This window comes from Atta colombica, unplaced genomic scaffold, assembly GCF_001594045.1.
Source record: "Atta colombica isolate Treedump-2 unplaced genomic scaffold, Acol1.0 scaffold140, whole genome shotgun sequence".
Lineage (NCBI taxonomy): Eukaryota > Metazoa > Arthropoda > Insecta > Hymenoptera > Formicidae > Atta > Atta colombica.
The window spans coordinates 184,649-197,075 of record NW_017259229.1 but is presented as its reverse complement, the minus strand read 5'-3'; the positions used below and the strand labels follow the sequence as shown (position 1 = coordinate 197,075).

The 12,427-nt window shown below is 29.4% G+C and overlaps 3 protein-coding genes across 9 annotated transcripts in view; all 3 read right to left on the bottom strand.

Moving 5' to 3' along the window:
• Positions 1 to 470: 470 nt before the first annotated feature.
• LOC108684791 (F-box/SPRY domain-containing protein 1) lies at positions 471 to 2,049 on the bottom strand. The gene is made up of 4 exons (XM_018189277.1): positions 1,743 to 2,049; positions 1,088 to 1,361; positions 869 to 959; positions 471 to 696 (listed from the first exon to the last, which is right to left on the bottom strand). Exons 1-4 carry the CDS (start codon positions 2,045 to 2,047, stop codon positions 602 to 604), a joined length of 765 nt encoding a protein of 254 aa, XP_018044766.1. The 5' UTR covers positions 2,048 to 2,049; the 3' UTR covers positions 471 to 601.
• Positions 2,050 to 3,181: 1,132 nt separating this feature from the next.
• Positions 3,182 to 6,712, bottom strand: LOC108684793 (spermine oxidase). The gene is made up of 7 exons (XM_018189278.1): positions 6,590 to 6,712; positions 6,223 to 6,441; positions 5,541 to 5,891; positions 4,922 to 5,113; positions 4,095 to 4,420; positions 3,733 to 4,011; positions 3,182 to 3,410 (listed from the first exon to the last, which is right to left on the bottom strand). Exons 1-7 carry the CDS (start codon positions 6,640 to 6,642, stop codon positions 3,247 to 3,249), a joined length of 1,584 nt encoding a protein of 527 aa, XP_018044767.1. The 5' UTR covers positions 6,643 to 6,712; the 3' UTR covers positions 3,182 to 3,246.
• A 4,351-nt stretch (positions 6,713 to 11,063) lies between these two features.
• Positions 11,064 to 12,427, bottom strand: part of LOC108684769 (aromatic-L-amino-acid decarboxylase-like) — a 6,987-nt gene continuing 5,623 nt past the window's right edge. For all 7 annotated transcript variants that reach the window (XM_018189239.1, XM_018189242.1, XM_018189245.1 and 4 more), the window contains 3 exons: positions 12,174 to 12,264; positions 11,827 to 12,027; positions 11,064 to 11,550 (listed from right to left, as the gene is read on the bottom strand). In XM_018189239.1, coding sequence (XP_018044728.1) covers positions 11,251 to 11,550; positions 11,827 to 12,027; positions 12,174 to 12,264 — 592 coding nt within the window. In that variant the 3' untranslated portion in view covers positions 11,064 to 11,250. The remainder of the gene's footprint in view (positions 11,551 to 11,826; positions 12,028 to 12,173; positions 12,265 to 12,427) is intronic.

The following is a 12,427-nucleotide window of genomic DNA, read 5'->3' as shown; positions in this document are numbered from 1 at the left end:
CTTTTTGAAATAAATCTTTTTTGAAAATAAAATTATTATGTAAATAAATATATAAAATATTACACACGTTTTATCTTTATACAATTAAATAAAATTAAACAATAGAAATAAAAATAATATTACATGGAAGCATTAAATACGTGACAAATTTATAATCTGCAACATTTGTACATACGTATGTGTGTGTAGATTTTCATAATTTTGTATGATAACATCTAACAAAAAATGTCAATAAAAATCAATAAAACCAATTTTATATTATTATATATATACATAATTATTTGAGAATTAGTAGATTCACTTAAAACTTCCATGTATAACACGTGCAATTGTATCAATCAAGTGACTGATTTAATTGATCAAACTAAATGCATTGTAAATTTCGCCGTTAAGTAAAATAAAATGTCTATTATTTACAATATTGACCAAGTAATCTACAGGCACATATTCTCTGTAAATATTGTACAGTTTGTTATCGTGTGCTTTCTCTACTTAAAACGTAGATAATGTTAATATACTGCAGAAAACTTGGTATTAAGAATGCATTGTACAGCCTCAAACGAGCTTTTTGAGGATATGTTTTCTTTTTTAATGTAATGTGTTAGCCATCCAATGGTGGTCCTAAGTATACCATGGATACTTCGGTATTTCCATAAACCGCAGATACAGATGGATATAATCTTTTATCTGGTAACCCTGTTTATCAAAGTGATTCATAAAATATATTCTTGTTTTAATATATTTTAAGGAATGATTTGAAAAATAGAAAAAGAAAACGATATATAATTGTCTCAAGCTTGAGATACTAATAATGATAATAGATAATAATAACATAAAAATGTAAAAAAATATAGATAAAATGTCATACCTCTAAAAGCTACACCCAGAAATTCGTAATTCTTCTCGAAAGATAAGGTATTATCATCACAATCCAAAATTACTCTAATCCTTTCCCCAACCTGTAAATGAAAATTATCAAATGTTAGAAATATTTTTAAACGACAAATATTTATGAATAAATATAAAAATAAATAATATACAAAGTGATTCGGTTATAATCAAATACAATTCATGACAAATTTAATACCTGATATTTTGGAGCATTGTTAAGTAAAGGATAATTTCCTTGTGGATCTCCATTATGTAACAAATGGTTGTCGACAAGGTTCCAACCCCAGGAATGTTCATCGGAGCCGAGCAACGCTACGTATCCATGACATAACAAGGGTGCTTCTTTAGTGGCTATTCCTATTACTGCTACTGTTCCTAATGGTCCTTCCCAGATTACTTCCCAGGCATGACGCCCATGTCGAAAGCCTATCTTGCCTCTACATGCGTCTGTACTCTGGGCTACTGGATTTCTGCAATGATATAGTAACTGATGCGAGACATTTTGGATATGGTATTTGTCAGATTACTTCATGCTTCTACTATATCATCATAATTTTCACTAATTGTTTAAGAAATTCCATTGTTTATGTACATTCTTCCAGAGATCAATTACAATTTAGTTCAATTGTAGCTTCTTCAAGCATTTAAAAAAAAAACAAAAACCTCCAACTACAAAAAAGTCTTAATCACTTTCTCTGTAGTCTTGTCTGCTACATCAATTGACAGCTGATTTTACAGTAGACATTATAACTAGTCAAAATTGCTCTCGAAATATATCTGTGTTAAAAGTACAAAATCTTCGTTTTTAACGAGCGTGACGGGTGGGAAAGACAACATCGTCGCACACCAACCTGTGCAAGGTGAATCCGTTGGGTTTTATGTAAATGTTTCGCGAGCAATCGTTCGGATTCCACGCATGATAGAACGCACGCAGTTTCGACTTGTACGTAGGCACAGACGACAACAAGTCGGAGCTGAGGGCTTCCTGGGCAAGCTTTCTTATGCAGTGCATCCGCCACACATCATTGTTCTCATCGTTGAGAAACCGATACCACCGTTTGCACACCAGTGAGCAGTTTCTTAGCGTGTGCAGATCCAAATACGAGAATATCACCTCTAAAACATGATCAGACGCCCGCAATGCTATATCGTCCATTTTGCCGGGTCTGTCTTGGGAGGAACGAGCGTAAACATATGCGGCACAGAAACACTGTCCGTACGTCACAAACTATGCGCATGTTAGACGGGTACGGGCATTGACGTTCATCGGCGCAGCCCGATTCTAGGGAATGTATCTGAGATATTCCACATTTACACATATCAGGTATCCCACATTTTCGGTTTCACACATTCGTGCATTTCAGAACGAATTCAGGACAACTTTGACGGAGCTCTAGTTAATTAAAAATTTACATAAACTAGAGGAATGACACTGAATTTACTTATCACATAATGTTCTTACATTATCGTGCAAGATATAATTATAATATAATTAATATTCAATATAATTAACCTTCCATATAAAAAAACTAAAAATGGGAAATTTTGCATCTTCCATCAGCAACTTAGATCTTTGAGCTTTAATGCAGATTTTTATATCTGAACTTTGATTATTAAAATATATAATAATTACTTTTTAATCGATCGCATTATTATTGTTAATTGCTTGCCACAAAGATTGTGAGTTATATTATTATTGTTGCAAAATTAATTTTTTTTAGCAGAAGATAAATAAATTTGAGAAATTTCTTGCATATCTGTACAATATGTTTTACTATGATATAAATCCAATTGTATTTTTTATGTATATTTTTATGTATTTTAAATTTACCATATTCTATCAGAATTTATAATCAAAATATCAATTGTACCTTCAAAGTCCAACTTGACTAGCGGAGGATTGAAATTATATATGTAATTATACTTTTCGATCGATCGCGTTATTATGCATTGCGTGCCACAAAGTGGTTGCGCAAAAAGAAAGACATATTTTGAGACGACATTCAGAGATCGAGTTAATTATTCTTAAAGTTTATTTTTAACAGTAATTTCAATTTCTGGTTAGAAAATATTTAAACGTATCTATAGTAGAACTACAATAATGCAGTATTAAATTAATATTTACTATTCTATTTATTATTTTATATATCTTTCCTTTTCATGAATAAGGCCATTTATATGGTCAAAAACAATTTATTATCATTTGTACAAAAAATTATACAAAATTTATAAAATATACAATATATGTATATATTACAATAATATTCGATATTGTTGCATATGTATATATTACATAACAGAAATTGCATTCAATCACTTTCTTCATATGTATTTCCGGATAGTCACGATCACGATTTAACGAGCACTTTTGGGGGGACCATGATATCGTTTTGTTAACTGAATTATTCTTTCTGCCTCACGAATACCGCTGAGCCTTGCACCATGCACTGTGCTGTAATGCCCAGGTACAGTAGCTTCTCCCGCGAATAAAAGTATGGGAGATATCGCTTCGCGAGAGTCTAGAAACCGTGACATATGTTGAAAAAATAAAGCTAAAGCTATTATTAACGGAATTGTCTGATATAAAACTGATCGAGCTGTAACTGTTAATAGTTATCTGACGTTTTTTTATATTAAATTGAGGGCTATATACATATTTATAAGCCATCAATATGTAGCATCTCTGAATATTCAAAATTCAAAGTGAAGCTCCAGAAAGATATTTAAGTTAAATATTCAAGTGACAAATGACATCTTAATTGTCTTAATAACATCTCTAACAATAATAAGATGTTATTAAAACATCATCATACTACTTGAATATTCGAAAGTTGAAAATACCTGGTAATGGATTGGCCAGATCACATTGATGACCAACGGTACTGTCTATCGCCATGTAACTATAGGCTCCAGCAAAGTATTGGTCCATGCACCACTTGCTCCTGAGAATGTTAGCCGGATAAGGTAATGTCGAGTCGCCAGTAAACCGACGTAGAACCGTCGTCATCGACTCTACCACCTCTTCGTCAGGACACAATTCCATGTCCATTGCTTCGCGTCCGCATACCCAAGCGCACAACACATGTTGAGAATTGGGCAATTCCTCCACATTTGCCACACCTAAGTGCGCACTTTCGTTGTACACTCGGTTTTTTTTACATCGTAATAGTTATATTTTACATCGTAATATTATAAATGACAACCTTTCACCCAATCATATCTATCTGCTAGTTCTTCAGCGGACCAAGCCAACTTGATGGCACCCTCTCGCCAAACCCAGAACGGTCTCGCGTATTCCAAGAAGATTTTATTAACGTATCCATACCCGAGTTTTTTGATTGCCTCGACTTTTTCAGCAGGTAATCCTGGTAAGAACAATTTCGTGTGCTGATTTTTTAGGACACCAAGTGAAACGGTTATGATCACATAATCAGCAGGTATCTCTTCGCCGTCGTTGCATTTCACGATAGCTCGTGGACACGCGTCACTCACTGCACCCCACCGAATGTAATCAACTGGTTTACAATACCTTAAATTAGGAAAATAAATGAGAAAAATACCGAAAGTAAATGATTATTTGTAAACAGCGTTTAACAGTTAAAGCTTAAAACTACTCGATTAAATAGAAAAAAAAATGTTTTTAAATATACGCAGTTCGTTTAAACCGGACCTTAAAAAATTTTTCTGTAAAACTACAGCCTTACAAGTTTATCTTTTAATTTATATTTTGTATAATCGTCAAATTTATGACATAGTCTGTATTAAAATTCAAAGATCGTAACTTTCGTGTAATTCTTTCTTAATCCTACATTAGAGTGGTCTTTATTAAAAATAAATGTAAAAATTGTTTTAAATTGTGAAACAATAATTTACGTTAAATACAATAATATATATATAAAACATTTATATACATTTAGCCTGTTTATAAGGTGTCCTGAAATAATGAAAATTAATATCGTTTAATTTGATTTCTTCGTGAAATAATGAAATAATCGATGAAATAAAAGATTAAACACGCTTTTGTACAAACTTAACACAAGAATTAGGTAAATCTCGAAGCAAAGGGGCCAGCACTCCAACATATCCCAAGGGTATTCTGATATTTCCACCAGGGATCTCGATGTAGCTGCCGAATTGATCAGCTGAGACAAGCGAAAGGTCATCTCCGCATCGACATTTCGTGCAATTTGTCATGCCGTACATCACCCTAGCAGCATCATATCTGCGAATCATCCATATTTCTGATTATAAGCGATGAACGTAATTGAGTCGTAATTAATTACAGCGATGTAATGGTTTTACTTTTGCAAACCGAATTAAATTTAAAAAACAGCGTCTAGTTATATAAAATATTCTCCTCTTCAATCATTTATATATAAATATACATTACATTCACATGTTTTTTAAATATATATTTGACCGTTCATAAATAAATAATTATTTATACATATAGTCATATCTTTTTATTCGTGTATTTAAATCTGCAAGTTATATCTATATAATATTTTCTAAATATTATATTCTAAAAAAACAAATAAAAAATCATATATTTCTAATCAATGAGAAACTCCTACTCATTTGATGATCACCCAAGCAAACCTTTTACATCGTTGTCAATATGACTTTGAAGTTGACCTGGGCAACTATACCGTTGCTCCTCCGGGAAATTGTGGAGTTCCTGTTGAATTCTGACACCCATAAAATTCAGCAACGTACCGTGAGTACGACCGCAGCCAAGAGAAAAGAGAGCCGCCGCCTGTTGCTCGATTTGCCGGAAGGTATGATATGCCGCGATGCTGACTGGGAAATCAATGGCTCTACCATCGCTGGTACAGAAAAGTCCACGACTCGGATCCGGCCTGAAGAGCGGTGTCTTCAGTAGACCTTCCTGTGCCGCTAAAGTGAATACTGGGTTTGCCACGCAACCACCCTCAATCCATGTAGCACCCATTTCCGTTACCACGTCGCCCAACCAGCAAGAGTGGATCCGTCCACCTGGTCTGGAATCAGAAATGCATTATAGTTTATATATAATTATAGTTTAAAACAGAATTAAAAACGATGATATAAATCTATTACATTTTTATAGATCAGACCTAATAAAAAAAAACGTATCAAAATAACATTAAAATAACATTAAAATTATAGCTAAACTTTTAGCTATAATATGTTATTTCAAGATATTGTAAGAGTTATTAAGATAATATCCTATTATTTTAGTTTAATTTAATTAATATTAGGATATGCCATACTAGTGTTGTTCTTATAATAAGGGGTTAATTAAAATTAATTTTTAAATTTTAATGTTAATTTTGAATTTGTTTGAAATACCTATCTGTGGCTTCTAAAACTATAAAATTACGAAGGCCACATTGAACTAATCGATGTGCTGCCGATAATCCAGCCATGCCAGCTCCTATGATCACAACAGTTGGTTGTGGCTTGCTCGGATCTATTATACAAGGATCCAACTGATACGGTTCGAAATTTGTCAACTTTGCACATTCTGATATATCTTCTTTATTTCTTCTACCTTTATCCGAGAATGGTCTGCAACACAGAAAATCATTTCATTCGATTACTTTTGATTGCAAATAATGAAATCTAGTTTCATTAACAAATACATGAATAAGAAAAAGTATCATTTTAGCAAAAGGATTGTGTAATCTCATTTAATGATTGATTAATACCTGCATACCTTGTGAAAAATCGCAACAGTTTCTTAGATGGTATCCTAGATTTGAAAAGCATTTCATTGGTTGTATTGGTATTAAAACCAATTAATAAAAAGGAGGTTATTAATTGCGGAAATTTAGACGTGTATGACTTAGACACGGGTTGCTATGAAAAAGTGTCACATGTCATTTACAAACAAACAACTTCGATCATTTACGACTTTCTATTGTCGTTTTGTTATCTTTTGCATTTATTGAGCGATGCATTACTTGTGATAGTTTTAATTTAAATAGATAGTTGTATAAGATAGTTGTAATTTAAATTGGTAAAAGAATTTATAATTTGGTAAGCTTACAATATTAATAATAATTGGCAAATAATCAATTCACAGCTTTCCTACTTTAATAAAAAAAATTCAAATATAGTAATTAATATAATTGAATATAATCAATTTGCAAACATTTTCATTGTTTCATAAAGAGTTCTTGTTGCGTTTCCAAAAAAACTTTAGGTAATTAACATTCAAAGCGATAAAAGCAGAAAATATAGAATTTTAGTTTTCGTTTAAAAAATTATAATTTGTGAAAAGTTAATATTAAATTGAGAACATAAGATGTAAATAACGTAAACGTACATAAATCGAAAAATTTGTCTTTTAATTTTTATTATGACCTACATAATTTCACATTTATTCCTTACATAATGACGTCTAATTATTATATAATATAGAGTATAGATTTAGTATTTGCACATTGATATTTGTTAAAATGCATATTTTTCCTAAAATTCATTTGATTGAAAACATATCGTGCGAAAAACCGATAAAGCGATGATCATATTTCATAGATATCTAATAGTTATAAGATTATAGAGTTATCTAATAGTTCTAATAATTATAAGTAAATCTAAGTTTAGTTATATTAATAGATTTAATAGTTATAAGATTAATATACATTTTGTTATTAATATATATTCTGTCATAAAAAATGCGAGTATGGTATTTATTACGCGGAGAATGTATAAACTCGATATTAAAGCCGATCTACATAAGATATAGGATGCAAAAATCTCGAAGCATATCACTTTTAAAATTAATGCATCGGATTGGCTGACGAGCTTGAGATTTGCTCACAATCTGACGTAGATCAGGCTTGAATAAGCGCATAACGTTCAAATTTTTTGGCGAAATTGGACGCGTCGAAAACGAAGCCGTACCTCGCGACTCTTCCGCCATTTTGACGCATTCATGTTTCATTTGCATGACGCGACGGACACGGAACAGATCGGATATATATCCGACATCGCGATTCATTAATTGATAAGGAAATTTATATGCGGTAATGGATAAGATACTTTTAAAATGTATCTAGGTATAGATACTTAAAAAGTGTCTTCAGATATTTTAAAATTATATTTTATATTTTAGTATAATAACGGTAATATTAAAAATAAGAGTGCGTTTCACTTAACGTTCGCAACTCTCACAAGTATCATTTTATCCTTTTTGTTATTAAATATTAAACAAGAATAAGAAAATATGTCAATAATTGACATTTTTTTTTAATTGAAGAATATGTATAACATATTTATTAACAATCTTTTTGCGGTTGCTCGTAAATTAAACATTAGGTAACATTAAGACTCAGTTGCACCATCAATATTACTTTGATTTTAAGCGAAACTTAAAACTTTTTCTATCTCATTTTAAAAAACCGAAAAGAAATAGGAACAAAGAAAGTTTTAAGTCTCGCTTAAAATTAAAATAACATGCAACCGGGCTTAAGCAGATTAAACTTTGCAATTGCTGCGCTTAATAAGAACCATACGTAATAGTCATTTGTCGATAATTATTTTCACATGTTTCACATTGTATCGTGACAAAATTGTATTATATACACATACCGAACGTTTTGTGTGTAATTTTATATCACAAATAAATTTTGTATTCTTGTATATTGTTATATTTTTAATAATGTAATTCTTGCGGTAACGTGTTACACACATAATGTAAAATAAATTATATACAAAATAATGTAAATAATAAAAATGTGAATGAATGTACCGAAAATGAAATAACTTTTTAATTCGATCGAAACATCTTTTGTTCAAATTTTGAAAAATATCTATAGGCAGCATACATTCGAAATCAGAACGTCTTTAAGGCCTATTTTCACAATATATAGTTACTTAAAGATTAAAGGTCAACAGATTCATTCATGAATTTCTTGATTACATTTCTTGATTACATCTAAATAACCATATATTGTGAAATTGGACCTAAAACGTTTTTAAGACTTCTTATGTCTAGATTTTGATATGTGTGTTATTTAGCTTTGTCAAAATTATTCCGAATCCCATTTTACAGTATAATGTGTAAATTCCGACACACAATAGATGCAATAAACTTTAAATCTTAAGAAAATTATTAATCACAATCGATTGTGAAGAATATTCGACCATTGGTCGATTGGTCAATTTTATAAAGTTTAAGACTTACTACACTTATTGCATTTTAGAACTGAAGAAAAGAGGACTTTAAAATCTAAAGATATTATCTTTATTTATTAAGAAAATTGTGAAATCTAATTTAGATAAAGTATACATAATAATTACAACGATATTTGGCAAAATATATATATTTTTAATTCAAATATAATTCAAATATAATTTGCAAATATAATTTTTATTGTGTGTTTCCTTGTTCTGATGTCACAATTTGAGAATTTTCACTGAGGGAAATTATATGAATGTGAAATAAAGAAACAAACTATTAAAAAATAAAATAACAGATGATTAACTGAGGAAGAGGAGATTACAGAAGGGCAATGTCAGAAAACAATAATAGTATTTACCAAATGGTAAATATTTTATATATGTATATATTTATTAATAAGAGATTCTATTGATGTTACATAAAATAATTACTCATCAAGCTTTGATAGAAAAGGAAACTATAATTAAACCCTTTTTCATTTCAGTTTTATTATTTTTAGACACAATTTGTTGAACAAAAACTATTTAAATTAATTTATCATAAATAGTTAAATTTCTATTTTGCTATAAAAACATCAAATAAATAATATTAATATTAATCATTTCTTAATAAAAGGTAATAAAATTTTATTTGATATTATTATAAACACATTTTTAATACAATTTTAAATTATAATTTTACGAATTAAGATATTATAATCTGAAGAAACAATGATTTCTACACGAAGATGCTTGTCAATAATTAAATAATGATCTAGAAAATATTTTAATCAAAACTTCAAGAAGCAAAATTAACTTTAATCTTATAATAAATCGATGATATTTTGCCAACTAATCGTCCGAGTTAAGCAAACTTACTACAAATCTTACACAGATTTTTATAACTAGCTACTCACTTTGATTATTTTGTACATGATAGTAAGAGATAAATGTGTTTTCAAGCTGTCCTTGTTTGTCAACACCTATGCATATACATATATGCATACTGTGATGTGTACGTGCATAAATAGATAGAAATAAGAGCCTCTATCGGAATACTGCTTAACATGGCAGTGAAGTAAGCAGTCTAATTATAAAAACTTGTTGTCTTATATTCTTATTTATAGATACAATAGATTTTTAGTTTTCAAACGAGATCAAAAGATTCTTGTGATGTAATTTTTTGCAAAATCATTTGCAAAAATATTGGTGATTATATGATCTTATAATTTGACGTAGTCGGCCAGCGCGCGCATTATTATGGCGACGTAAATACGATGATAATCATATTTCAAAGTGCATATAGTACATACATTTTTCTTTGTAGTTTGTTACCTGAGACATAAACAACAAGCAAAAAATATAGCGCAGAATTCTTTCATATGATGCATCTGATTTTTAAAACGGTATCATGATTTTTAAAACCTGATATTAAAATTCTAATTTTACGAAAGATTAATAATAGCAACAAAAGTACCACTTGAAGCTACAAATGTTTTAAAGCATTTTAATTCTTTGATTGGTCAATTAGTAACATTCTTTCTTCTGATTCGTCAATCAAATACTTTGAAGAATTTGTAGAACTAATGCCCGTTTCTATTAATGTAGATTAACTTTATAATCTCGTTCCAATTTACTTTTCATCTTTTTCTAATTCTTTGAACTAAAAAAAGAAGAGTTAGTTGAATCCCCAGATTATAAAACTGAACTGCATTGGTAGAAACGGGCATAAGTGGACCATACATTCAAAAACTAATTTCCTCTGCAATTTCACATTCTGCAAATACTTGTATTAAATATATATTGGGTTGTCCGGAAAGTTCGTGCCGATTTTGAAGGAAAATTGAAACGCAGAAGATTTAAATTTTAGTATACATTTATTAAATTTAAATCTTTTTCGCGGCACGAACTTTCCAGACAATCCAATAAGTGCCTTCTTTATTCATGACAATTATACACGTATATAATAAAATAAGTAATAAAATATTAAAATGTGAAATATATATAATGAAGAACCGCCAATAGAAATATTAAAAAATAATCAATCTTTATTAGATATTATATGCTATTGAGATATTACATAACTGATATAGATTCTGCATATAATTAAAAAATAAAAATTCTTAATTTACAATTAAGAATTTATGAAGCCATAAAAATAATAATACATAATATAATTAATCGATCGCGAAATTTTACGGAAAGTATCAGTTACGATATTTTCTGCATATTTTTCTTTGACTCTAAGTTTAAACTTTCTATTCTTGCCGCCATATCGTCTGTCGATTTTATGCCATTTTTAATCGATTCTTTATTAAATTTTGTTTGCAAAATTTCTGTCGTCTGACTGCGTATTTCATTCCATGAGATAGCAATGTCTTCTTCCCGACATAATCGGCTGCAAACGACGAATCTAGCAACAAGTTTATGATGATACATGCCAGCGATGAGATAAACTTTTTTCCTAGCCTGCAGACGATTTAAGAGTTCTTTTGTTAAACTATTATCACCCTGAAAAAAGAAATAATTTTGAAGTATAGAAATATTCGAAATAACGTGATTAATTTATAATTAAAGATGTAATACTAATCAAAAAAGAGATTCGAATATTACATAAAAATTTAAACGATAAATTAAACATATATGATTAATTAATTATTCAAATTAAATAGAAATAAATTTGTTTAATTATAAGATAGAAATTTATAAATAAAAAAAATAAAAAGAAATTATTTCTTATTAAAGCTAATTTTTAAATTACAAGCTTGAAAAAGAAAAAATATATACCTTGATACGAAAGCAGACAAGACCTAAAATGACTTCAGTGGTTATTTCAAATCTATCGTCCGATCTGACATATGTTTCGAAAAGATGCGCTAGTTTTACGTCATTTCTAATATACTCCTGCAGACCTTGTACTCCATAAATGCGCATGACAAACCACAATTTTAAAGAACGAAAACGTCGGCCTAATGGTATCTGCCAATTCTGTACATGAAAAAATTAAGAAAAATTAAAGAACATTTTCAGTTACATACATCTAATGATACTTTAATATTTTTAATTACATTTTTAATTTATTAGAAAGTCTATTAAGACAAGAATATTATGTAAAAAAATGTATAAAGTCTTACTCTGTAATCTGGTATTAATCCTTCTTTATCGTGTGATAGATATATTCTGTTAACACTGAATGTTTCTACAAGGCTTTTCGAGTCTTTTACCCTAAAAGTAAAAACAAATATAGTTTATATAAATATAAACTTATTCTGTAAAATATTACCGTAATTTCTATTTATAAATTTTTATTTTATATAAATAAACTTTTTTATTTAATACGACAGCTTAATTTAAATTTTATTTTCTTAAATTTTTAAATAATAATTTA